The sequence below is a fragment of the Podarcis gaigeae genome (genome assembly GCF_964106915.1).
Source record: "Podarcis gaigeae genome assembly, chromosome: 1".
NCBI lineage: Eukaryota > Metazoa > Chordata > Lepidosauria > Squamata > Lacertidae > Podarcis > Podarcis gaigeae.
In genome coordinates, this window is record NC_139678.1 from 86,003,247 (window position 1) to 86,030,784 (window position 27,538).

The window sequence follows — 27,538 nt, forward strand, 5'->3', positions numbered from 1 at the left end:
CATCTGAAGATCATTTGGGGGGGGGGGGTTCTCTAATTGTGTAACATGCTGAGAATTTTAGTGTTTTTCCATAATTTTTCCATGCTGATAATTCTATACTAGGTAAAGGTAAAGGACCTCTGGACGGTTAAATCCAGTCAAAGGCGACTTTGGGGTGCAGCGCTCATCTTGCTTTTAGGCTGAGGGAGCCAGCATTTGTCTGCAGACAGCTTTCCAGGTCATGTGGCCAACATGACTGAACCACTTCTGGCACAACATAACACTGTGACGGAGGCCAGAGCGCACAGAAGCACTGTTTATCTTTAATTCTATACTGTTCCTCATCTTGGGAGGTACCTGCCCATACAGATCTGGACCTCTGAATTTTCTTTTCTCCTCATTGCTTTACAACATTCTGTTGGGAGGGTGGGGGAGCAGTGGGGGGGAAAGACTTTTGATGCCTCACCTGTTTAGGAGGGTCATAGGTGCCAATAGCAATAGGTGTGAACATATGCTTGGTTGAAGTGAAGTGAATGTATCGGCGCTCCATTTGCAGGGTCACACCAATAAAGTTCAGCTGCAGATGCAGAATAATTGTAGGGGTGGGGGGAGGAATAGACTTAGTTTGTACCATGCAGATCACAAACACACGGATTACAAAAGCAGAAGACACCTTGCGCTTGCTTCACTCAGAGGGGCCATGCAGAGGAAAGTGTAACAGTATGAAATGAAGGGTCTTTCACTCTTGCCCTTCGAAGATAGTTGAAGCAGTATGGCTTCAGGGAATAGCTTGGCAGCATTGTCAGGAATTCTTCTCTTTAACTCTCCCACTGAAGAGGTTTAGGGAACATGCGGTTAAAAGAGTTTCTGGCCACCTGGCTGACTAGGATGTGTGCCCCCCAGCCGGGACCCCTGCATTCAGCTGCCCTCTGGGCGGCCATCAAGACCTGTGCCAAATGGGCAGAGCCAAGAGAGCCCATCCAAGGGCTTTGCACAAAGGCACAGTTAAGCCTTGTGTTTTCACAGCCTGCTCAACAGGCTGGATTTTCAGCTGACAATGGTCCCTGAAGTGGGGCAGCAGGGAAAAGAAAAATAAAGGGTGATGGGAACACAATACTCTCACAGGAAATCTTGGGCACCTAGTGGAGGTTCAGTGGGCCATGAGAAAGGTGCCCACTGGAGCACAAGGTGACTTTGACTCTAACTGACAAGTCGAAGGGGAGCGAGGAAAAAAACAGGGAAGGCAGGCAAAATTCAGAATTTGAGGACAACCAAATGCAGGAAACATGAGTGGCATAAGGGAAGATGGCATGAAGTAATAAAAGGACGGTGGCTCATGTTTCTGCTTGGGAGGAATGATCTTTTCCCACAGCACTCCACAAAGTTATCTAGTCAGGATGTGAGCCAAAAGTGAGGTCTCTGCGTGAAGGAGGAGGAGGAGGATTCAGAGAGCTGGAAATGAGAGGATGCTTCCTAGAAAAGTGCTTGCTGAAGGGAAAATTCTGCCATCCATGTGGCCTTACTGTGCAGGGAGTAGAATAGTAGAAATAAAATATGGCTATGCATGAAGAGCTGTAGTTCTAGGACAGATTAAGGTGTGAATACCTGAGGCCTGCGGGTTCAGGACAGGATACAATTTTAATTAACAATAACCAGTGGTTTTTTTTTTGGGGGGGGTACTCAAGAGTACACACTACTGGCATCACTCTTTTTTTGCTGTTAAAAAGTGTGGCACTTACTATAACAACTTCATGGTGAGTATTTTTCTAGAAAAAAGCACTAATAATAATAATAATAATACCAAAAGGCATCCTTTGTCCCTCCATCCAAGAGAAGGCAGCTTCAGGAAAACAATGTCTCTTACTGCTATACCATTAAAGGAGCCTGACTGGCTCTAGGAAAGGGTTTTGGAAATCCTCACCAGTGAGGACCGTTTCTGAACCTCTCAGCCCAGTATCATACCAGAATTTCTCGGCCATGGGAGATCTTCAGCAGGACTGGAAGCCGATCAGTGCCAATGAAATCATGTCTAGCAGGGGGAAACAAAAAACCAATATCAGAAACACACGTAGATGAAACCGTTCCAGACTTTTAAGCAGGAGAATCCTGCCTCAAACAGCAGATTAGTGACAATACATTTACCTGCTCAAGACCTGAACTGTTGCATAAAGAGCCAGAAGGACAGATATGTCTGGACAGATACATTCACCTAGAAATGCCCTGTTTTCTACAAACAGGGCACTGAAAAACTGGGCTTTGGAGGAAATAGAATCCATACAGCTGTTGGCTTTTTCATGGTGCAAGGCTATGTTACTGATGGTGACTTTTTCTGCCTGGGTGTCACACTTAAGACAACCTTGATAATGCCCAAGGACAGAAGATGGCATACTCAAGGGGCCCTTGTGCTGGTGGATGCTAATTAGGAGTTGACCTTGGCGTTTGGGTTTGGGATCAATTTCCACATGGGGAAGGAAGGAACCACAGCATGTAGGTACCTGTAGGATAAGTGTATAGCTTGCTCTTGCCCTGGAAGAAGCTTTCCTGCCTTGGGGGAAATAGCAAAAAGCTGGTTATCCTGAATCCGCATCTGATGCAGCTCGCTGGGGTCAAACTCTGTGCTTTCTGCCCAGTATTCCATTTCAATCCTCTGGTCAGAAGGAAACAGAAAGGCCCTGGGAAGCAGGCAGAACAAAGCAAAAGGCATCACTTAATATTGGAAACCAAAAAGAATCAAGATATGAAAACCAAGAGAGCAGCCTGCCTTATGGTCACATTGACAAAGCTCCCCAACCCTGAGCTGGGCAATATGCATAAAATTTAAATAAATAAATAAACTGCTGCACCCAGGAAAAGCTGGTGATGGGCCACCTAGTCCAACTTCTTGCTTGAGAAAGTAATTGAGAGCTAGAGTATTCTCAGCCTCCTAGGTATGAGTCTGGCATTTCAGGGGGTTGGACTAGATGTCCCTTGGGGTTCCCTTTCAACTCTGCAGTTCTATGATGCTATGAATATCTCTAGCAATAGGGAGCCCATCTGCACCCTAGGCCATTGGTTCCATTGCTGAACTGCTCTTATTGTTAAGATGCTTCTCCTAACAGACACAATCACTCCCTGTCTTTGCTGTGCATGTATTTAGTTCATGGAATCATAGACCTGGAAGGGACCCCAAGGGTCATCTATTCCAACCCCCTGCAATGCAGGAATCTCTAAAGCCATAAACATTTTGTTGTGCCATACAGGGGGCCAAGGAGCCCTTTGGGACATAAAGACCTGCAACCTGGCCACTGGCAGTCCCTCCAATAGAGGTTTTGTGTATCTGCATGTTAAAGAAGCCATGCCTGCACTGTGAGTCCTATGTAAGTTCCTGCTAGGGTGGGTGGCTGTTCTAGATGCCTGCCATCAGAATTCTACATGGCTGTCCTAACTACTCCCTCTTTCGTTAGGGCCAGGAAGTGAGGATTACTCACCAGCTCACGGGTATCCCCCCGTTGTTTTGTAGCATCAGCACAACTACCGAGGGCACACTTCTGACAGGAGCTGCACCGAAGTTGAAATCCAGCATGACAGGAGTGTAAACTGGAGGGATTAGCCGTGTGCTTCAAATGAAAGAGAAATCGGATGTGAGAAAAATCCATGAGGAGGTGTTCCATGATGGGGCTGGAAATCCCAAGTCTGGCTCACACTCACACCATATTTCCTAGCACTTGTTTGCCAGAATAGAAAAGGGAAGGAAGCTGTTGTTTCAGACTGTGAGGAAATCAGGAGTACTGTATCCCTGTGTATGAAAGAGAAGAACTAGGGGTTCAGGATCTGGCAGAAGATGAACTATTCTTACCTATGCCTGGTAGGCACTCTGAAGGTGAGCTCCTGTGGTGTTGGATCTAGCTCCAAATACTGGTTCAGAGCCTCCAAAGAGAAAAGCCGCCAGAGAAACAGCTTACTGATGCCACTGGCACTTCCTGTCCCACAGGCATCCGTGATGCAGATGGATGGATAGACACCTGTTGCTGTCACCTGGCAAAGCGGCTGCTTTTCCCCAAGAGGATTCGCGGCTTGCATGGGGAGACAAAACAGACTTGCAGACTAGGCATCATAAAAGTAAAACTTTTATTATGGTTTTATAGATGTTAAATGTCTCCCTTTCCCCACATTTGCGGACTGCAAATCTCCCTTAAGGATGTGCTACTTCTTGCAGACTGTGTGTTTTTCTACTGCATAAAAAGCTGTTCCTAGAAAGGGGGCCACAGCTAGAGGATATCTTATGAGAGCAGACACTCTTAGAGTCAATCCCCAGTATCTCCAAATAGGAAAGACCCCTATCTGAAACCTAGAAGCTACAGCACCAGATGGACCAGTAGTATGATTTCTTTCCCCAGATAATGCTGAATTGAACTTTGTTCTGCAAGTGTCACCAGCACCTCCTGGCTATTGTTACTGACAATGAAGTCAAGGGAGGGCAGATGTCAGGTTTGTGGGATCTACTTTTTGGGGAAGGGGTGACAAACCCCTGAGGTTTCTGCACCATCCTTCATAATTTCTCCACTCCCTGTTACAGTTTGGGAGCCTACAAACCAGTTTGCATTTTGGGTGAACAACAGAAGGATTATCCTCTTCTCTGTTCAGTCTATTACTGCACATGGAAGTCTTGGGCATTACTGTCAGTGAAGTGGATTTATATGATCTTTCCACAAATGACTAAAGATGGTTGGGGTCCACACTTTCTTCGATTGTGAGAGAAAGCCCTCAGGTTAAACAAAGGAGACCCTGAACCCCAATGCCAGATATTCATTTGAGGGTAGAATAGGGGAAGATAGAAGCAAATAAGATAAAAGGGGGAGCTCTCTTTCTGCCTCACAATCCCAATTTAGGCTAAACCTTCTATTACCACATCACTCATTCCTCTGCTGCACAGGTTTGATGTGTAGTCAAACAGATGGAGCCTTTTCATCTGGTGTGGAACCTCTCCCTGCTGAGCCCACCCCATTAATAATATCCTTGGTGTGAGGCTGCTTTCATACTTTCCATTTCTCACCTTTGGGAGTGGAAATGGCATAATAGATTGTCCAGATGTAGTGCAATTGGCGGGTTGGCCTAATAATCCCGCGTACAAAGATTTTCCCCCGAGCAGGAATTGTCCCTTTGTAGTGGTCAAGTTCTATTGCTGTGAGGAGGAAAGACAAAAAACAAAATTGTGAGTATGGATGGAGAGAGAGGTTAGGCAGCTGCAAAGCACAAGAAATCTGTCTTTCCATTAAATACCTAAGGAGTCGCTGGCAACTTCTTCAGGGTCACATGGTCCAGTGATCAACTGCTCCACACTAAGGACGTATTTTAAGCAGCAGGCTCCGTTGTTAAAGAAGGCAAATTCACATGACTGTGTGCTGCCAACCAGGATGTTGCCAACAGCTACCTGCTCTTTTTGTCCCTGCAGAGCAAGCACAACACAGGAAGTTTATTAAGAGACGCTGACAATGGGTATTCCATGCAAATAAATTCTGAAATTTAATACACTAAGGGAAAAGAATAGCATCAGGGGGGGTAGGCCAAGGGTCTCATTAGGATCACTATTCAATCCATCACTGCCAGCAGCAGTGGGGTTTTTTCCCTGGTGGAACCCATCAGAACACAGTTCTGGGAACTTTTTTTGTCAAATCTGCTCACCTTCTCTGGTGGGTACAACTATCTCCCCGAGGAAAACCCTCTTCTCCCAGCCTCTTGCATGGTCTGGGGCAAATCCACATGCCAGAGCAAGCGCAAAGCAAGGGCTAGAGCACTGCTGCTGAGCATGGCCAAAGGGTGGACAGAGGAACCGCTCAGTGCTCTGCTGTTCTGGGTATACCTCGCAGTGTTGCTTGGTGAGGGGAGGAAATGCAAGCAGTCCTCCATTTTCCCATCAGAGAGCGCAGCAGCAAGCTGTAGAAAGGCAGCCATGGGGCAATTTCACTCATGGAAGGGGCGAGCGTGTGGCAGGAAATGCTGCTTTGCCAGCAAAAGTCAGCTGTGGGCTGGTTGACGGCAAAAACAGTAGACACTATTAGTAATAAGAGCCTCCATCCTGTTTTGCAAAGCCATTCCCAAAACCTGTTGGCCTGTTTGTTGGTGCCAAGTGACAATGCCAGCATTGGAAAAGAGCAGTGTGCCTCTGACAAAGTGCAGAGTGTTCACCCTCTGACCCCTTGCAACTGAGCAATACTTTTTTTCTATAAAAAAACGCACTGGCCAGCAGGTAGAGGCTTAGTAGCACTACCAACTGGAAGGGATATGTCCAGGCTTCCATAAATGGCAGGTGTCATCTGGGTATGCTTAAACTATCACCTCTGTGATTGGACTTCCACCCTCTTCCAACATGGTCTTGATTACTTCTCCTACCCCGTATGCTGTCACTTACTGTTAAAGTGCCCTGTGATCCTTCGCCGATAACCCGCAGGATATAGTGGGCAGTCTTTGGGGTATTGTCTTCCAGGATCTCTTGCTCTCTCCACACTATCACCCAACTCCGCAGAAGATATTTGATCTGCTCACTGGGAGTGAAGGTCCATGTCTGGGCCTGAAATCGCACACAAGAGAGAAGGCTGAGCGGGGATTCACAGCACTCTGCCTTCCTGGGATGCAGCATCTGGGTGAGCCGGTTGCTAGGGATACAGCAGAACCCACAGGGAGAACCCAACTTCCTCTCCTCCCCACTTCTACACCCAGAAGCATGCAGGGGTGAGCCCATATATCTAACAAAACATTTGTCTTGGAACTGGTTTCACATTTATTGCTATCTTTGGCTTGGCCCAAGGAGGACTTTGCTATATTTCAATGTAATTGCTTCAGATTGCTTAGTGGAAACAGTGACCAAGGTCTACTCACCAAAGCTTCATTGGGCAATATAGTTCCTTCAGCAGGCTGTACAGATAAAAGGTTTTTGTCTGACTGCTGGATTTTCCACCTGAAGAGCATGGGTAACCGGGTGCAGTTCTTGATAGTGAAGGTGCGTGAGGAGGAGCTGCCCACATATGTGGGTTTGAAGTATAGGCAGCCATCACCTTCTAATAGCAAGACCAGGGGCTCAGCGCTGCTCTGAAGGTGGAGCTCCTGAGGAAGCAAACATCAGCAAGAATCTTCAGCCAATGTTGAAAGCCACAGCACTTTCACAGGAAAGTTGAGCTAGGTTCTAGGCTGGCATGGACAGGCCTGGGAAAACTGAGACAATACACAGAAGGAGGCACAAGGGCAACGCTGCCAAAACAATTTTTTCCATTTGTGAAGTTCTAGAAGTGCCATTAAACAACGGTTTTCAAGTGCAAGGTAAACCATTATACTGAACCAGGAACTGCATGAAGGTGTGTGCATGGGATGGTGTATAAACATTGTCTATATAGCACCTAGATTGAGCAAGAATAGCCCGGCAGATGTGAGATGCAGCACTCCAAATCTCCTCTTCACCCAGGAGAGAAACAAAGCAAGCTGCCACTGTGGTTTAATTCTCTATCTTCATGTCAGTCTCCAGCCTGACAATTTTTTGGCAGTCTAGAAACCTTTGGTAGCTTATTTAAACAAGGCTGATATAAACCAAAACGTGTGCATGTGCAGGAAGGCCTTTCCTCGTGAACCAATTTTCCCAATCATTAAAGGCAACGTAAGAAGCACAGGAACATAGGAAGCTGCCTTATACCGAGTCCAACCATTGGTTCATCTAGTTCAGGACCATTTGCACAGACTGGTAGCAGCTCTCCAGGACTTTAGACAAAGAATCCTTCCCAGGAAGATATATGGGATTGATCTTGCATGCAAAATACATGCTCTACCTCTGAGCAATAGTCCCTCCTCAATTCATGACAGTTGTTATTCATATATTGCAGAGGATCTAGGAGCCTCCTCTAACGGAGCACTTCTTTTATGTTTTCATAATAGTTAAACCAGTTATCTTGTACATTGGCTGTGATCACCACATAGAATGCAATCACTTAAATGTCACCAGAGCTACCAGTGAAGTGATGGCTGGCCACCTTCCTCCAACCCATCAGTAGGTTATTTTGCCTTTTGAAGTGTTCTTTGCTAGGAGAGGCTCAGCTTCCCCAAATAGCTGAGATCTAAGTAGTCAAACAAAATACTGTATTTTTCGCTCTATAAGACGCACCAGACCACAAGACACACCTAGTTTTTGGAGGAGGAAAACAAGAAAAAAAATGTTCTGGATCTCAGAAGCCAGAACAGCAAGAGGGATTGCTGCGCAGTGAAAGCAGCAATCCCTCTTGCTGTTCTGGCTTCTGGGATAGCTGCGCAGCCTGCATTTGCTCCAATAGACACACACACATTTCCCCTTACCTTTTAGGAGGGAAAAAGTGAGTCATAGAGCAAAAAATACGGTATGTAATCTAGTCACTAGAATACCACTTTTTATGTCCATGATAGTTAAGAGAATACACTGAAGACATTTGCAAGGTGTTTGGCAGAAGGAGAAGGAAGTAAACAACTCCCTCCTACCCACCCAAGGACTTTTGTACCGAAATCAGCTGAGCACATGGACCTACAATAGCAAGGAGCTAAATAACAAGAAACAGCTTTCCTTTCCTCATGGTTTATCTACTTTATGCTGCACTGCATCAGAAAACAGTTTTATTTGATGGATTCTATACATTATTAGGGAGTTTTAAATCTTGCCTGACCTAAACTGATAATTTTGATTTTAAGTATCACAAGTTGTCTTGGGACCTATTTTGCAGCTGATAAACAGAATGAAAGACAAAAATAATGCATACTTCAACCTCATTCAGCCCATGTGGAAGATGACCAAAAACCATACTACTTTTAAAAAATAGGGTAAGATGTGGTTTCCAGTGCATCAAAGAATTCTTTGCATTTATTACCCGCCCTTCACCCTAAGGTCCCAAGGAGGATCACAATAATTTAAAATACAACATTAAAAACCATTTAAAACAAATTATAGTCACATGAATAGTGTGGCTCCTCAAAAGAATCACCTCAAGTATTGAAGCGTCAAACTAAAGAAAAGAGATTAAAAAATGGTACTGCTGTGGGCTGAGTGGGTAGCCTTTTTTTTTTAAGGCTAAACAAATGCTCTCACATTGAACTATTACAGCATGAGTGTGCTTAGCCTCCAAATCATTAGAATATTCAGATAAAGAAATTAGGGGTCACAGATTGTAGAATTGAAAGGGACTACCAGAATCCTATTGCAGTCCAATGCAGGAATCTTTTGCCAAGTGTGAAGCTTGAACCCACAACCCCGAGATTAAGAGCCTCATGCTATACCAACTGAGCTATTCCAGGGTGTTACAGACAGGGTGAAGGGGTATGTCCCTCTTCACCGTATAGTGATAAATGGGGCAGAGAATGAAAGGAAGAGTCTACCTCTTCCTGCCCCTACCTGGGTGAAGGAGGGCCAGAAATTGAACTGCATGGACAAGATGTGCTGCTGTATAGATGTTTCCACTGGGCAAGTTGAGAGGAGAACAATCTGGTGAGCTCCAGGTGCAATATACCCACAGTTGGGCTTCACTAGGATGGAAGGACACTTCTCCCGGCTTAGGCTGAAGCTTATGGCAGTGCTACCCACGTTGGAGAGCAGCATGCTGCGATACGTGGTGATGTTTGGGCTCACCGGAGGGAAGACCTAGAAGACAGGAAGAGGTTTTGGTTGAAGGAATAACTCATCTGCATTCTTCTCTTCTTAGCATCTCTGCCTTGAATAGCCAGTTGGGAAAGGCTGCACTTCTTCAAAAGACAAAGAAAACAACGAGGGCCACAAAAAAATGCATAAAATCCAACTCACTTTCCAAGACCACGTCCATGAGTTTAACATTCTTACCCCTTTTATTGACTGGCGTAGAAGAACAAAATTAAAATCCCAAGCATGCACAGCTACCCAATGATTACAATCCTGGAGTCTTTTGCAAGCTACACCTGTGCAAAAATTAACCTCATTTTGGAAGGGAGGCGCATGATTCAGAGGCGACGTACAGGTGCACATGCAAAGGGAAGTGTGCACACATGATTCTATTGTGGAGTTACCTCAGCTTCCTGCCATACTCTCCCAGGACACACACTTGGGGTTTCTGTCTTGCTTTCCAAGCACCTTGCCTATTTATCTGATCAAACATTTGTTCAGCACTGTTTTTAAGGGGGCGGGGAAGTTTTAAAACACCTTTATGCTTTAAAACCTGCTCTGGGTGTGTGTGGGGGGAGAAGATTTAATGATTGACATAAAGGCTGGCCGATCAGCACTGTGCACAGCCTTTTCAAGTGCCAATTGGAAGTATGGGTTTCCCCTGAGCTTAAACGGACCAAAGCACAAGTGTGCATCCACAGCAAGCTCACCACTCAAATGATGTAAGTCTGTAGACACCTAAATAGAATTAAAGGAGGTATGGTTTAGTTCAAAAACCCAGGCTTGAACAAGTGCCTCCTGTTGTAAAGAATAGGAAAAATGGCCTCCTTTGTTATTGTTCCCATTTTACAGATGGGCAAACTTTGACTCCAGAAATAAAGGGAGGGCCCGCAAATATGCTTTTACCATACTTTAAAATTGGCAGGTATTTCCCCTTGGAGGTGGACCCCTTGTTGACCTCTGCTGTCACTGACTGGGGTGAGGCACCAGCCGAGACATACTAACCCAGAAACTCTGCTAAGGAGAAAATAATAATTTTCCCCAAAATAGAAGAAGCAAGGGAAGAGATCAAGAAAGCCACTCCAATTTCTACTTTATCAGGAAAGTACACAATGCAAGGCTCTGGCTAGGTTTGTAAGTACACTAAAGCAGAAAGAATGCTGGAGTGACTGAATGAGCCCTCAATCCAGTATGCCTAGATCAACAAGTGCTCATCTCTGTGGCCACTGGGTGTCCTCGTCATGACTTTCCAAAATTTGTTGCTTTCTGGAAAACGGAAAGAACAGAAACCAACATCTCATTATTGCAGGGAAATGAAAGAAAGATTGTAAAACACATTGCAGACACACAAAACTAACAATGAATCCTTTCTATTTTGCAGGCAGTAGATGAGAAACACTCCACCCCAGAAGGCAAAGGCTATCCCTCTCACCTTGTGACAGTCCAAGTCGTACTTTGGGATAAAGTGCTGCCGCCCAGGTTGAAAAGTGTGTCCGCGCAAGGAGATGGCTAAGTCCCAGGATGGGCACATGGTGATGGGCTCCTCAATGTTGTTGAAGTTCCGCAGCACCTGCCAGCAACAAACAAAATATTATTAATTTTAAGATTTGTTAGTCGCTTTAACCTGCCAAAGACAAGCCAAAGTGACTTACAACCAAACTAGGGTATGCTGGGATCTCTCTGATGAGCAGCACGATACAGCAGGGCTTCATCTGTGCTCTACCTTAATGCCCTGCCATGGGGTTCCAAGCCAGAATTTTGTAGCAGAAAGAGAACAAAACTGCCCTTCAGCAGGAATCCCATCACTAATAATCATTTCTCTTTTTTAAATCTGTTCCCTCGTCTTCTCAGTGGACGTGGCAATTTAACGTTTTTCTAGAGAGTGCTTTTGGCAAAAGGTTTTGTACTAGCCAGCCAACCAGCCCACGTTGTGATGATTGAACCATGTTATTTTCTTGCTGTTCTCATGACCGGGGGAAATTCTGAACCCAGGACAATGGGACCATACGTTTAAGCAAATGCACTTTAAGCACATGGCTTCGCCCTAAGAATCCTGGGAACTGTAATTTGTTGGGGGTGCTGGGTATTCTAGCTCTGTGAGGGCGGAACGACAGTTTCTTAGGAGGAAGTCATAGGCTTTAAAAGTGCATTGAATGTGCTTTAAATATATGGTGTGGATCTGCAGAGGCTAGAATTTCTGTGCCATAAATGTCAATGCTTTGGACACCAAATTTCTACTTACCTTATAGAAGGCAAAGCCCTCCAGTTCAGCTGCATACATGGAATTGAGCAAAGAAGGCTTGAAGGTGACATGGAAAGCCATAGTCTTCAGAGGTGGGATGTCGCAGACTTCTGGGATCACTTGAAAAGGACTATGTGGCTTGTTTGTCCATATAACTGTGATTTTTCCCTTTGTGTGATTGGTCACGCAGAAAGGGAGTGGTTGTACCTCTTGAAGCTTTGCACAACAGCCAAAATCATACTCCTTGATGCTAAGGCTAACGTGGGGAGGAAACACCGTGAGGTCACTGCTTACACCGTCATGGAAATATTCAACCATGGGCTCAAGGGCAGGGTACTCTTCAGGAGGTTTATCCTCCAGCATCTAAAAAGGGGGGAAAGGAGAGGTGTATGCCTAAACCAAAGACTAACATCTTACTGAAGACAACATTCAGCCCCCAGGCCTGAGTTTCCCATCTCTGTTATACTCAACAGAGTGCACTCTGGTACTTGAGTAAGCACTCAAAGTCTAGCAACTGTGATCACTTGCAAACTCAGCATGGGCACCAAGACATCACTGATTCTGCGGAATCTACCTCCAGGGGTGCAAAACTGAGTACTGTACCTCCGGTGGGAGTGTGAGAGCTCCGGTTTCATCCACCAACAGTTTGCCCTCCTTCAACATAGTGCCTAGGATGTCCGGTGGGAAAAAGGTCAGTCCTCTGGCCATGTGTGTCTTGTACCTGGTAATGTCGCTCAATCTCAGAATGTTTGGGTTCATTGTTTCCGAGTGGCAGGTCCCAATCAAATCTATGAATAATGGGTCCTGAAACAGCAGAGACCACAGCAGAGTCCACTTCATCTGCATTCTTTTCAGGAATATAATTTTGCAACTTTCACCCATTAATATGTAGTCCCAGGGACCCTTTAAACATTATCCCTCCCTGTCCCTCCAGGGGCACTTTTCCATAAGCAGCTCCCCCACCAACTATGGGAGCCTTTAAAATCCAGATGTGAAAGGGCCGATCATGTGGGATCTGATCACAGAATAAGCTTCTCCTTTGGTTTCTGGGTATTTATTCCATGAGAAAGATCGACCATGTGGGTGGTCATTTAAACATTTACTCCAACTGTACAGGAACTGCTCACAGAAAAATAGCTCTGGTGTGGTTAGGGTGACATTTAAAGGGATCCTCAGTCAAATTTTCTAGTTATTGTCTCCTGCTTTTGAGAGCTGGACTTTGTTAAAATGAGAAAGATTACACACTGGCAGAGGCAGTGCACTATATGCATTTGTTTTAGTATTAGTTTCCCAACCTTTCTACAAGGAATTGCAGTGAACAAACCAGTAAATGAGGCTGGGAGATAATGACTTGTCTGTGTCCATCCAACTGGCTCAGAAGCTAAGCTGGGGTGTGAATCTGTGTTTCCCATGTCCACACTCAGCACTCCAGCAGCTATTCTGTGCTGGTTGTACGTATCCACAAAGCTTTCCTTTAGGGGGTAGCATGCTCTGTTCCTGTGCATCCAACCTCCATAGCAAACACAACCAAGTTGCTTCCCCTTACACTGGTCATCACAGCTGATAGACCTCTGCAAAATCAGCAGTGTTGTGCATTCTAGACAGTTGCCTTCTGTTCTGAGAAGACGGCATCCTAAGGGAAAGCTACAGAATGCTTCTAAGCTTGCTTCATGCATTCTTGCTTTTATGCTACCACTTTGAACTGGAAATGCAGGAAATTGCCTTGGGAAGATGCTCTATCCTTCCCTGCATTCCAAAAGCAGCCTGAAAGCCAGGTCCTCTTATCTACACAATTCAACACAGGGTAATGACTTAAAATCAAAACCTCTGTTCATAAGAGGGACAAGAGCTACTGAGCAGGGGGAGGGGGGGAGATGCAGTAGGTCAGGGCTTGAGGTCTAGGAACACATTACAGGGGTATGGAGGTTAGGGCATGAATAAAATGCTGTGCTTCTAGGTATGTTTAAGAAAAGCTATCAAAGATGTGGAAAATAAGGCATTGGCCTGAGAAAGCCTGAGCATTTCCATGTAAGGATATTTGCCTGATAAAGCACAATAACCAGGCAAAAGAGAGGGTCCTGTTCTCTCCATGAAATGGCATTCAACCACCCCCTGCTTGACTGGGGCACATAACCAACAGGCCTATTTCAATGGAAGATGTATCCTAGCCCTCTTACCTGATGATGAACAAGGCAAACCACTCGTCGGTAGAAAATTATTGGGTAGGTGGGTTGGAAGGTGACCTTCAGTGTGATAGTGGACATCCCATCCAAGACCCCAACAGGACGGTCAAAGGAAAAGACACTTTGTTTGCAGTCAATGTTAAATTGATAGTAGGCTGGAACGTCAGAGTTATTGGTCATCTCTAGGGGCTGAACTAAGTACTCTCCAAGGTTAATGCAGCTAAAGTAGACAACGGGGTGCTGAAAGGAAACTTCAGGACCTGGAATGACAAACAAGGCCAATTTTCACACCATTGCTGCTATTGAGAAAGGAGGCTGTTTTTAGTTTTTGTATACCAATAGTTCTTAATTCCCTGCCCTCCAGGGTTGGTTGTTATTATTTTTGCTATAAAAGTGGTTGATCCTCATCACCTATCTTGATGCAGCAGTGCTCCCAAATATATAGACAGTCTCACTCACACAGCGGCAAGAAGACATGCACAGAGCCCCACTCCCTCCACCCAGATGGGGTCAGCCTCTTTCTGCTAGGAGGGCAGGGTTCCTTTTGCTAAAATCTCAAGAACAGGCAGGAATAGGGGTCCAACCCAAACAACCTCTGGTTGCAACTTAACTATAATATACAACAACTCACAACTCTTCAAATGCAAATGCTATTGGAAAGTAGCATCAACACAGCTTTGAAATCTTTGGACAAAATGTTTTGAACATGCTCAATATCCAGCAAGGTACCATAACCCAAATCTGCTGGAATCAGGAGCGAAACACTGATATACGTGCTTTGATGAAGCATGGAGATGCAAAAGGGCTCTCACTGCTTTGTACCTTTGCATGAACCTGTCACCTTCAGCACAGAATGGGTGCTGCTCCCAGCAGGCAGAACAGTGAAGTAGTCCACACTCTTTACACCCACGGTGTGTGGGCTGAACCTCACAGGGATGACTGACTTCCCACGAGCTGGAGCAATGTTTTGGGTGGTGTCACAAGAAAAAACACGATCACGAAGCACTACTTCCTTTGCTCTCTCAATCCTGAATGGGGCACTGACCTGCCGAGAGACAGAAAGTGATATCCTTCCACTCACTGAGGAGAGAAAAGCCTACAGCTTAGGCCAATCCTCTAAATTGGCAGTTTTTTATTCTGATGGAAACTTTGGTACATTCCCACACAAAACACTCATAACCCCCTTTGAGTAACTGGTGATGCATCTGGAGACCAGCAGTCTTAGCTTCTGAGACACTGTATTGCATGAATATAGGAATTAAGAAGCAGCCGCCGCCGCCGCCTTTGTGGTCCTGTGCCTATAATGCCAGGGAAACTGCAGACAGAGACCAAAGACTTCAGCAGAATGGAAACTCACTAGCATCTGCCTGCCCTCTCTTTCAGGAGAGATCCATTCTACAACCAAGTGTCTCCATTAAATCCTATGTCCAGGCTCCTGCCATTCTTGGCAGCTGAACTCTCTGCACAGACTATAAATTCCCCTCAAAATTCCCAAGCAAAGGTTGCCACCTACTGTGTACATCTAGAGAAAACTTCCACATTGTGCAGATGCTTTCAGAGTGGTATTCAAAGAATGAATAACTTAAATAAAATAATTTATTATGGCAAATGTAAAGTATGCAGTCAATGTTTACAGCTGCTGTTTACAATTAAGTTGACACAATTTCGAGAATGGCAAAAAGTCTTGTCACGATTCATATGGCAGGGGGAAACACCCAGGATAAAATTTCAACCATTGACTGATAAGTTGAAGAAAAAGAAAAAGAGGAGGATTCTCGGTGCCAAATTTAAAGCTTTATTATGAAGCATCTTGCTTGTGTTGGATAAAAGATTGGATATTATTGGAAAACACGGACCTGCTGGATCTAGAAGGGTATAATAATAGATATGGATGGCACTCCTATTTATGGTATAACATGGTGAAAATAAATAGAGGATTTGTAAATCATATAATTAGGGGTGCTTTATATGATGTTTGGGACAGGAATAGGACTTTATTAAAAAGAAATACACCATGGTGGATATGCCCGGTGGAAGAGTTGACAGTAAGAAAGTTGAATATGGAGGGAAGGAGGGCAATTTATGAAGAAATATTAATGAGAACTGAAAAAGGATGGAAACTAAAACCTTATAATTGAATAGAGAATGCACTAACAGGATGGTTACAATATTATCAAGTGAATGATATACTTAAAGAGGATAAGAAATTGGGTTTTAGTGATAAAATGTGAGGATATCAAATTGAAATATTAGAAGGCAGGTCAAAACTTTTATCAAAAATGTACGATTATTTATTGGAATGGAACACAAAAGATGAATTGAAAAAAGAAGTACTGATAAAATGGGTAATTGATTTTGGGTATAACATTGATTATGACATTTCGGCAAAATTATGGAACGAAGGTCTGAAATTCACAGCATGTACCACCCTAAAAGAAAATATAATGAAAATGATGTACCGCTGGTATATCACCCCTAGCAAAAATGTACAGAGTGAGGAACAAAGCATGTTGGAAATGTAAAATGAAAGATGTTGGATTTTTTGGAGCTGGCTGACCTGACTGGAAGAATCCGCGACCAGAAAGAAGAGGAGACACAAGAGGATTGGAAGAAATTTAAAGAATATTTAGCTAAATATTGCAATATAAGATAATTAGAAAATACTTATAAGCAACAAATAGGTTTAGGGGTAGAATAAGAATATGTGGTAATAAATATTAATGATCTGAATAATAATAAAGGAGAAGAGCTTAGTTAATGAAAGGAGTTAATATTATTAGAAATATGAAATTGGAGAACTGTTATACAGGTGATATAATGAAATTAAGATAGAGGGGATTCGAGGAAGTCAGTTACCAATGTTAAGAGATTTAGGTATTTGAAGTAATAATTTTCTTTTGTGTATAGTTTATTGTCTTTGTTGTGTGTGTTGTCATGGTTTTTCTTTTTTCTGTGTGAAAAATCTGGAAAATCAATAAAAAAATGGAAAAAACAAAAGAAAAATATAGGCATGTTGTAGGCACTGACAAAGCAGAATATGGACATGTCCTCTTGGGCACACATCTAGGTCATGAGAATATATCTGTTTGAAAGCTTCAAGGATCAACTTATCGTACCACAGACACATTGAAGACATCCACATATTTTTCTACAGTGCTGCCAGCAGCAACAGCACCAAAGCAGAGCACATCCCGGAAGTTTCTAAGCCTGGCATCTTCACACGAGTCTCCTGGCACATTCACCAGCAGGTGGGGATATTTAGCTGCAGAAAATAAAGATTACTTTTAAAAGCCAAAGGTGGAGGCCTTCGTACACTGAAAACATATTGGTTTGGGCATTTGAATCACTGTGTCAAATATCTAGTAATCTGCCTTTTGAACAGTTCTCAGGCCATGAACTTTATATTCAGGACAGAAACCCTCTAAATTATGAGCATGGGGATTAAAATGGCTGCTCCATGGGGCCTTTTGGAGCCTGGAATATCTATACTATATTTCATAACAACTGTACTCTTCCTTGAATGGATAGCTAAAATGTAGCAGATACTATGATGATTTCTAGGAGGCATTAGGTATAATTTTAGGCAGCTGCACATAAAATAAGAATATGTGGCAAAATTAGATAAATTGCAAGTGAGGCAAGCGAGTGAGAGAACAGGCGAAAAATGAGGTTCAGATTAGAGATGTTCTCAGCAACCAGGAACATCTGAGAGCTAAGACCCTTTGCAAAACAGCAGATAGGACCCTCTATTACAGGACTCCTTTAGCTCATGGGGTTTCAGTGTTGCAGGTGAACCCATAGGCAAGAACATAGATACCCATAAAACCTAATGTTATGGCCTACATTGTGTGCCCTTTTGCTTTAGAGTTGAAAAATCCTCACCAACAGCTTTCAGCTGGATGGCCTTTTGCTCCGGAGTATCTCCAAAACTGCATATTGCTGATATGTTGTGCACTTGAGCCATCTCAGGTTGAAATATCACTTTCATTGTGCACTCTTCGCCTGGATCCAACATGCCACGAGAAGGAAGAATGCAGAAGGAAGGTGGCACCTCCCAACTAAAGCATGTCAGTAGTTCTCTAGAAGAAACACACACAGTAAACTGGGGATGGGGTACCCGAAATGTGGCCCTCAAGGCCTCTCTGCCTGGCCCTCAGGACTCTCCCCAGGCAATACGACCTCCAGAGCTGCACCTCTCATGGGCCCCACATTGCACCCTCCTTGAATGCTTTTGCCTGACTCAAGTACATTCATGAACTACAACAGTGATTCTTGCCTGCCTAGGTGGAGGATAGAAAAGGACATTTGGGGGTGAAGAAACTAGCCTGCTGTACAAAGATAAAATTTGTATTTATTGCTCTGCCTATTTTCGCCATAGGCTCTGCCCATCACCGGCATGCGGCCTTCAGGCTGAATAAGCTTCCCCACCCCTGCTGTAAACCAAAGGCTTTAGAGCAAAATAGCTTTTCTCGACATCTCATTTGACAGTGCCTTTCCACAATATCCCAAACAGATGCCCTTTGGAAAACTTAGGGGCACTCTGTGTCTCAGAAGTAGTATATGGAAAAACATGATAGCAATCTCCAATGGCAATTATAGCAGGAATGGGTCAGCTGTATGGATCCCATCCTATTCCAGTGAGTAAACAGCTTTAGAGGCTACAGACAACCGCACTCACCCATCATTGTACATGGTAAAGGAGGCCTCTGTAGAGTCATAGACAGCACATGCAGGAAGCTGGATACTCTCTTGGAAAAGCAAATCAAGGTGAGGTAGCTTGGCTACCAGAGCAACAGAAAACTCTCCTTCTGCCTTTTCAAAAAGAACGCTGTCTTCATACTCTTTCTGCATAAGAAGTGGAGAGAGTGGCTGAATTCCATGCCAAGTGCAAAGAACAGGCAGGCAACTTCTACATACACAGAGCAGGAATTACACATTCATGCATTCCAAGAGAAAATAAAAGGACTGACTGAGCATGAGCAGCTGTGCTATGCTGTGATTAGGTCCATTTGTTTCAATTATTTCTTTCCCACATTTCAAACACTTATTTTTTTCAGAACAGCTTACGTAACAATATGCGATGCAAAAGCATATGCATACAGCAGCATTAAAAACCAGCAGAAAAAACAAAACCAATACAAACAGCAGACTCTGTCATAAAATACCACACAGATTTAAAATATATTCAAATACCATCTACAAATGGTAGACAGAGGGCCTATTAGACTTTCCAGAGAAGGAAATCTACGGCTGTGGTGTAACCTCCACAAAAAGAAGTCCTGTTCCTTGTGTCCTCCAATGAGATCTTAGCTAATGATGGGCCCTAGAGCCAATATTAAGACTCAGGCAGGATTACATAAGATGCAGAGTATCCTTAAGATAACCTGCTCCTGGGCCAAATTGAGCCCCAAAACAAAACAAAATCCCCCATAGCCAGTGGTGGAGGAACTCTCTCCGGCACCCAGGGCGGGACAGGATGCCCAGTGGCACATATGCACCATCCGTACAAACTGCGCATGCGCAGAAGCCCGTGCAGAGGCCCGTATGGATGGCGCGAGCGAGCAGCAGCCCGTACGGACACCGCATGAGCGGCACCCATACTGACTGCGCACACGCCCTCGGCCACTTTACAGCTGGGGGGAGGCAGCGGGCCATCTTGTCACACACACCCCAGATGGCACCCAGGATGGCTCCCCCCCCCACACACACACTTTGTATGCCCCTGCCCATAGCTCATTAACTGCAATATTTTGCCACTTTGCTGAAAAGAATATTGTGAAGTTGGTGCAAATGAAAGGTGAACAGTTTTGTAAATGTCAAGGGCATATGGTATTGCACTATTATCAGTATTTTTACTGTGTTCAAATTCTGCCCTGCTCCCCCCAGATTTGAATTCCTTTCTGTTACGGGAGCGGGAATGGCAAATCAAATCAGAATTCATACATTTGTGACATCAAACAATTAACAAGTTTGGGCTGCAACAGGAGGTGCACATTGTCTCAATCTTCACATAGGCTCGTAAGTTCAATTGTCATCAACTTTCCTTGCCGGCCATGTTAGAAGAGGACACAGAGAGAACACTGCTCTGATAGATTGGTGCTTTTGGAAGAGAGGTAGGTATATCCCTGAACTGCTTTACCTTTTCCAAAGGGCAGAAGATGATGGGCAAAGTTATGGACATCCCAGGACTCAGAATAATTGGCTGTGGGAAAACAGTATTGAAGAAACGAGTTGTAGGAGGCCTGGAAACAAATCAGAACAAAGTGACCATGGAAAGTGGAGATGGAGGTGACACAAAACAGTACAAAAAGCATAACTATGAATATTTAAGAACATTTTGTATGCTCTTTTGTATGAAACAAAATAAATAACATTCTGAAAAGTCAAAACAAAATTTGCACTGTCAGATTTAATGATACTTAATATGCGGGGGGAAATACTTTGAAGAGAATAGTAATAAAAATGTTAAAAATCAGCACGAAATAAAGACTTACCTATTTGCCCGGGCATTTTTAGTGTTACATTGTAATAACTGTAGCAGGCAGCCATTGCTGTGGTTTCAGCAGTTTTTATCATTAAGTTAGTTTTATTATTTATGGTTGTTTTTATGGAATTTTATGGAATCTCTTTTCCCAGTCTCAGCTGGGGAGGGTGGGATACAAATAAAAGTTTTATTATTATTATTACTACTACTACTATATCCTGCCCTGGGATCCACTGAAATGAAGGGTGGGTTATAAGCATTTTAAATACATACATACATACATATATACATACATACTAAAATTATGGTAAAAACCAGAATTGTTGAAAAAGTACACAATGCACCCATCAAATAATGTGAAAAACCTAACAAACCATGCAATCTGTTAGAAGTTGCTAGTAGATAAAATATATTATGCTGGCAACCCTATGCATATTTACTTGGGTGAAGTCCCACTGAAATCACTGGGAGCTACTTCTAAATAGTCATGTCTAGGACCAGTATGCAGGTGAGTATGGTTTGCAGTGACCATCCAACATGTACACATTTGTGCAATGTAAAATATCAGCAAAGTTTTACTCAACAGAATAGGGTTGAGTGGCAAATGGTAAATGACTACTACTGCAGTGAAAAGAAAATTCAAGGCAAAGAAATGGCAGCTCCTTTCGCCTTCCACATGGCTTACACACCTGAACTTCAACTTCTGGGGTTTCAAACACACATTTCTCAAAATGAGATGTTTTGTGAATTCTTTTCCTAGACACCATCCTTGCCAGGTGAGAGTATCAGGTACTTCAATACCCCAGAAAATATTCTTGGTTTTTCTTGCAGTGAAGAATGAAGGCTTCTGCCGCACAGACACCACCAGCTTCTAAAGAAACAAAGAAAAGCAAGTTGCCATGCTGCTCATTACTTCATCATAAAGTATCCACGTGAGCCGAAAGATTTTACATAATAAAATAGTATTATTTGTAAGGGATAAAATGTGAAGATTTTTATGGTAAAAGTGTGATTTAAAAATGGTTAAAATTATGATATATGTAAACTGCTAAAGATGAGCTAAAATGAAAATCAGATAGGGAGGACTTGGGGAAGCTCACCTAACAATGTTTAGAAAAAATAAGGATAAGACGAGAATTAGTATTGTTTGTTTTTCTGTTTATGTTGTTCATTTGTGTTATAAAATGCATTTAAAAAATGGGGGGGGGGAGAGATTTTACAGGAGAAACTATGCCAGATGAGTGCAGCAACCCCAGAGTCATCTGCGACTGGACTTAATGGTCAGGGGTTCCTTTACCTTACACTGGTACAGATAAGAAAACATTCTTGTTTTGAAAATCCTACCCAGCTGCACAGAAAGTTGAGGTAATTTTAATGTTTTAGTATTTTAACTTTTGTATGCTTAAGAGTAAGGTTGTGAATGTTTCTTGATTTTATTGTTTTATCTTTTTTGTAAACTGCTTTGATGTGTTTTACAATCAGAGTATAAATTTTATTAAATAAATAAAATATCAGTGGAAATTACTCACAATTTAAAGGCAATGAAAGCTCTATTATCAGCTATATAGCACAAAGATTACTCACCTGCTTGGTACCACCACCACCACCGAGTCTCTGAAGGGGGTCTGAGTTGCCTGTGTATCTGTGCATATGAGTCAGCATCTTTGCACCTGAGAGAGCCAAAGAACATCTCAGTTGTTCAGAAAATTGTAGAACAGCAAAGCTGCTGGTGACAGGAGAAGGCTGTTCTCTAGGGTGAGAATCTGGCAATAATGGAATTATGGGACCGATTACTCTGTTCCACATAAATTGAAAACAAAACATTTAAAATAAGTAATCTTATGTTTCTGTTTGCATGGGTGTTGCCAGGTACTTTAAAAACTCATTCATATGTGGTTTGGAATGTGGTTTGTTTGGTTGTTGTTGTTGTGTTGCTTTTGTTGTTTTTAAGGGATGGCATCCAATTTCGTTGCACTTGTGCAATGTTGCACTTGTGTAATGACAATAAAGAATCTATCTATCTATCTATCTATCTATCTATATGCAAATTGGTGCCCTATGTATTTTTTGTGTGTGCAAATTAGGTCACTGAGCAAATAAAGATGCTGGATGAGCTGGGGTCTCCCTGGCACTGTGCTTTGAAACATGCCCAGCACAGCGATTTTTGTTTTTCGTGGGTACTCAATGGTACACAGTACCGGCACCTCTTTTTTGTTGTTGTTAAAAAGTGTGGCGCTTACTGTAACAACTTCATGGTAAGTAACGGCAGGGCTCTCTTTTTAGAAAAATAGGTGCTCAAGAGCATGTGATTTTTCACATTTTTTAAAAAAGGGAGTGAAGGACAGGAGATCTGGAACGCACAGTCGGTGCCACTAAGTGGAAGGAATATCCTGCTTTCGATGAGCCCTGCTAAGAGGGCGGCGGGAGTGTGGAGGTCGAGCGTTCTGGAGCGGGTACCGGGTCCTACCTAATCTTCACCTTCCCACAGCTCAGGAGAGGGAAATCCTAGAACAGGCGAAGAAGGCGCGAGAGGAAGATCAAAGCAGGCGAAGAACGCGAAACCGACGTTGCTACAGCAACGAGACGCGGAAATGGCCTAGCCGAGTAACTAAGTACGGCCGCCGTGGAGGGACATTCCTATTTCAAAAGGGCGTTTGAGGGCCGTCCCGGAAAAACAAGACCAAGGTGCGCGCGTCGTGAATGGGGCAAACAGGTCCAGGAGGTTTAGTTAAAAAATAAGAAGGAAGAAAGGAGATCAGACCCCACTCGCTCCGCTCCCCGTACCTCATAACGAAACTGGCCTGTAGAGAGAGCCCTCGAGCAAGAAGTGGCATTTCTCCTCCCCCAAAAAAGTGGCTTCTTGTCCAAACCGCCGCCAACTTCAAGAGGGTTCTGTTCCGTGTAACCCAGCATTTATTAATTTTTGCCAGCTGCGGCTCATTGAACTAGATGCAGCTGTTCCTTAGCCTGATCCCGCTCAGGTGCTTGAAGAAGCGGGTGGGTGTGTCGCGGGCGGAGCGGGGAGATCTAACGATCTTCTAAAATGCTGTGGTCCTCCAGATGTTTTCACTCCCAACGCCCACCAGCCCCAGCTCGTATAACTAATGGCCAGAGAGAAACCATGGGAGTTGTAGTCCAGTTTGTGAGGGGGCAAAGCTGGGATAGATTAATGGTTTCTTGTTCGTTTGGTGTAAGATTTTGCATAGAGGTTTTGCATGGATGAAGGAATAGATACAATTAAATCATAATGGGATTAAATAGCAGTGTGATAGTACATTAAAAAAAAAATCCTTCAAACTGAGAGCAATAGTTTGATGTGGAACATATTTCCATAACCAGTCCTTTTTTCATATGATATTTAACCCCTAGATCTCACTCCCAGTGTTTGGTAGATTTTAGGTGATAAAGTGCATAAACAAACCATTCAACTTACTGAATACCTTGTGTGTCTGATGCATAGTCATGAGGTTTTCAAATTCTGTTTTGTCTCATACATGGCCATATTTTGTTACAAAACTATTGACTATATTATATGTAAATATTGGGAGATATACTGGAAGTGCACACTGTGTTCAAGAGACAGTTTTGCGGGACACAGGTAGGGAATTCAAAGATGGAATGGGGAAGAGGGTTTATATACCAGTTTGATCTCTGGGTTATAATCAGCCTGGTCCTGCTCAGAATAAACCCACTGAAATTAATCAACCTGAGCTGGTCATGTCCATTAATTTTAATAAGTCTGCTCTGAGTAGGACTAACATTAGATACAACCTTTTGGCTAATTAGATTCCCCCTCCCAAAAAATGTGGCAGCTGTGATCTTAGTCATTCATTGTTCAATTCTAGATGTTTGCTGCAAAGCTGGGTGATAAAAATATTATCAGCTTTTGTTCACCTGACAAAAACTACATTTGGACAAAAGTCCTTTTTAAAATTTTATTTTTCAGTTTAACAACAATAATCATACATTAAAAAGGTAGATTCATACATATTTATTTTGACTCCCCTTCCCCCTTCCCTGGTTTCTTATAAAATAATTTTTAAAACTGCATCTCCCCCTTAACACCTTTAACTTTGTTACTCTCTGAATTTCTTTTAAATTAACCTTTTAACTGCTTCGTTTTTAAATTAATCCTGCTAATGTGTTTAATTGTTCCTTCTTGACTCTTCATTCTTCCTGTAAGTTTTGCCATTTCTGCATAGTTCACTAACTTTGCCTGCCATTCTTCCTTAGTTGGGACAGTATCTTCTTTCCATCCCTGCACAATATGCATTTTTTTCCTCGTCTTTCAGTTTCTCTCATTGGGACAGTTCAATAGGCTTAAAAGCAAATACCTGCCCACCCCACTTAAGATGTCCTTATGCTATTTGAAGGCAGTAGGTGGACTGTTCAATATCCTTGGTGTAATCCTTGATGCCTCCCGTTCCATGGAAGTGCAGCTTACAGCAACAGCTACATTTTTTCATCTTTGCCACATTAAGCAGTTAGTCCCTTACCTTTCCTGCCCCGATCTGGCCACAGTGATCCATGCGATGGTCACCTCCAGGCTTGACTACTGTAATTCGCTCTATGCGGGGCTGCCCTTGAAACTGTCCCACAAACGCCAGCGGGTGCAGAATGCTGCAGCGAGGCTCCTCATGGGGTCCCTGCCATGGGAGCATATTCACCCAGTGATTTACCAATTGCACTGGCTCCTGGTGGAGTATAGGGTCAGGTTCAAGGTGCTGGTTTTGACCTTTAAAGCCCTTTGTGGCTTAGGGCCCTTGTATTTACAGGACCACCTCTCCTGGCATGCCCCGCAGAGGACCTTAAGGTCCATGAATAACCATAATTTAGAGGTTCCGGACCCTAAGGAAGTCAGACTATCCTCCGCCAGGGCCAGGGCCTTTTTAGTGATGGCTCTGACCTGGTGGAATGCTCTGTCACATGAGACTAGGGCCCTTCAGGATTTAACCTCCTTCCATTGGGCCTGTAAGACAGAGCTATTCCACCTGGCCTTTAATTTGAATCTAGCCTGATTTTTTATTTCCCTTCTCTTCCCTCCCCCTCCCCTTTTATGAAGATTACCTGCTCTGAGACCCCACAGCTAATTCTCCCCTGGCCTCCTCGCTGGCCCAAGTAGGACTAATTCAGCCAGCTAGCCCTAATGCTTATTAGATGGATTTTCCCCAAATTGGTTTCTGAATTTTGAATTTTATTGTTATTCATATTTTTATACTGTATTTTATGCTGCTTTTACAATTAAGTGTTTTAAATTCGGGGCGGGGTATAAATAAAAAATTATTTTTATTATTATTTATTATAGTATCCAGCATCTTCTCTCCCAAAGGTACTCTTGGGAACAGTATTATGGTAGAACATATCCCAGATCTGTTCCTGAAAAGAGGTTTTGTTCTGATGGCAAATGCACAGGCAACAGTGTCCAGATTCCCAAGTTCCCCATCCTAGAGAGAGATCCATGGGATCTAGAAACATCCTTGCCAGTGCCCTTGGTGTTGTAAAATTGCATTGGTTCTGAGATACGGGGAGAAGGGTAAAAATGTGTCTTTAATGGGGTATGTCTGTTTACATTCTGAGTCATGCAGCTAAATGGCCATAAATCAACCCTTTCCCCTCTCTCTTCAATACCACCTCTCCCCCCAAACTGGACAGGTGCCCAGATGCAGCAGAAACAATCTCATAAATAAGAGCCACTAAATAACATGCTTTGTGCAGCGGCAGGGAGCCACAAACAAACTCTGCATGAGCTGAATGCCACCATCCATCACTTTAATGGGTGTACTCTGGAAATTAAACCTGTCATGGCCCATCAGGGGGAATGTTTCAGCATGTGACATCCTGATAACACACACTTCTTCCATCTTTTTCTCTGCCTCGTGCCACCTTCTCCATGTGCTTCCACTTAACCTGTGACCTTTGCTACTTTGAAGCTCTGGTGTCAGATTATGAGGTCAGTTCTAAGGATGTGATAGGGCTTGGCTCTTCTATCAGAATTCATGGGTGCTCATGTGCCTCAGAGAGAGCCATTATTTGCTATCTGGCTGTTTTAAGCATAGTTCTAGAGACACAGGGTTTGCAGAAGAGGACAAGTAGAATCTCAGTTATGCCAGTTGGGGGAATACAAAGCTTACCTGAATGCAGGATGCTGAAGGAACATGTTCCTTATTATTTCTATCTATCTTGAATATCCATGCCTGGATGACAGGGGCAAGGCATTGGGCGTAATTGGAAGAATCTCATCTGCATGAAAAGTGGTGGCGGTGGCATCCTGAAAGTAAGAAGATCACTTCAGGGAAGTCAGTAATTTGAACCTAACGTAAAACTTCTCATTAATAGATTTACATTAGCAGCAGTTCTTCTCAATAAATTGCAGGGGAATGCAGCAAGGAAATTCTGTTGGCATCCCTGCGTATAACCACCCTGCAAACAGATCAGTATGAATGCTTGATAAAGACCAGACATAGTCTACCCTCCATGCAAGCTTTTTCGGAAGAAAGCAAATCCAGATGAAAGCTCAATAAATGGATCATCCAGAATAGCCCTTTGGTGTAAAACAGGCTTCCTCAACCTCGGCCCTCCAGATGTTTTTGGCCTACAACTCCCATGATCCCTAGCTAGCAGGACCAGTGGTCAGGGATGGTGGGAATTGTGGTCTCAAAACATCTGGAGGGCCGAGGTTGTGGAAGCCTGGTGTAAAATGATCAGGGCTGCATTTCTTCTGCACAGCCGCTGTGTGTCACTGTTACTCTGTGCCTCTTATCTGTTTGTAAGGAGCTGTACTAACTAGTTCATTTTATGGCACTAGCTTTGAGGCAGGCCTTCCTAGGAAGCTGAAGGCAATAGTTAGGGAAGTTCTTCCCCTCTCCTAAGATGTAGTACAGTATATCCCAGGTTCTGATGTCATTACACTACTCACCAAACCAATGTCATTAGCTGCTGCTGTTGGCAAATGTAATAATGTTCAACAAAATAGTGTGAGGACACAATGCAAGTTGTGCTACATATTACTGAAGGAGAGATGTGGCTTTTAACTG

The 27,538-nt window shown here is 43.5% G+C and overlaps 1 protein-coding gene across 5 annotated transcripts in view; it reads right to left on the reverse strand.

The window, feature by feature from the left end:
- The window catches only part of CFAP65 (cilia and flagella associated protein 65), a 40,105-nt gene extending 16,798 nt beyond the window's left edge, over nt 1-23,307 (reverse strand). The window contains exons 1-22 of one of the 5 annotated variants that reach the window (XM_083731517.1): nt 23,289-23,307; nt 22,089-22,174; nt 21,194-21,375; nt 20,160-20,262; nt 18,699-18,865; nt 17,903-18,099; nt 17,137-17,282; nt 14,843-15,065; nt 14,015-14,280; nt 12,441-12,641; nt 11,838-12,200; nt 11,028-11,165; nt 9,356-9,601; nt 6,835-7,059; nt 6,368-6,526; nt 5,239-5,404; nt 5,012-5,140; nt 3,815-4,031; nt 3,447-3,575; nt 2,475-2,651; nt 1,942-2,008; nt 446-556 (exon numbers count right to left, since the gene is read on the reverse strand). In XM_083731517.1, the coding sequence (XP_083587643.1) occupies nt 446-556; nt 1,942-2,008; nt 2,475-2,651; nt 3,447-3,575; nt 3,815-4,031; nt 5,012-5,140; nt 5,239-5,404; nt 6,368-6,526; nt 6,835-7,059; nt 9,356-9,601; nt 11,028-11,165; nt 11,838-12,200; nt 12,441-12,641; nt 14,015-14,280; nt 14,843-15,065; nt 17,137-17,282; nt 17,903-18,099; nt 18,699-18,865; nt 20,160-20,262; nt 21,194-21,375; nt 22,089-22,166 (3,690 nt within the window). In that variant the 5' untranslated portion in view covers nt 22,167-22,174; nt 23,289-23,307. Of the gene's footprint in view, nt 1-445; nt 557-1,941; nt 2,009-2,474; nt 2,652-3,446; nt 3,576-3,814; nt 4,032-5,011; nt 5,141-5,238; nt 5,405-6,367; nt 6,527-6,834; nt 7,060-9,355; nt 9,602-11,027; nt 11,166-11,837; nt 12,201-12,440; nt 12,642-14,014; nt 14,281-14,842; nt 15,066-17,136; nt 17,283-17,902; nt 18,100-18,698; nt 18,866-20,159; nt 20,263-21,193; nt 21,376-22,088; nt 22,344-22,971; nt 23,181-23,288 lie in introns of those variants that run through there. The other 4 variants (XM_083731518.1, XM_083731515.1, XM_083731516.1 and 1 more) reach the window with 4 other exon arrangements.
- Nucleotides 23,308-27,538: the final 4,231 nt, after the last annotated feature.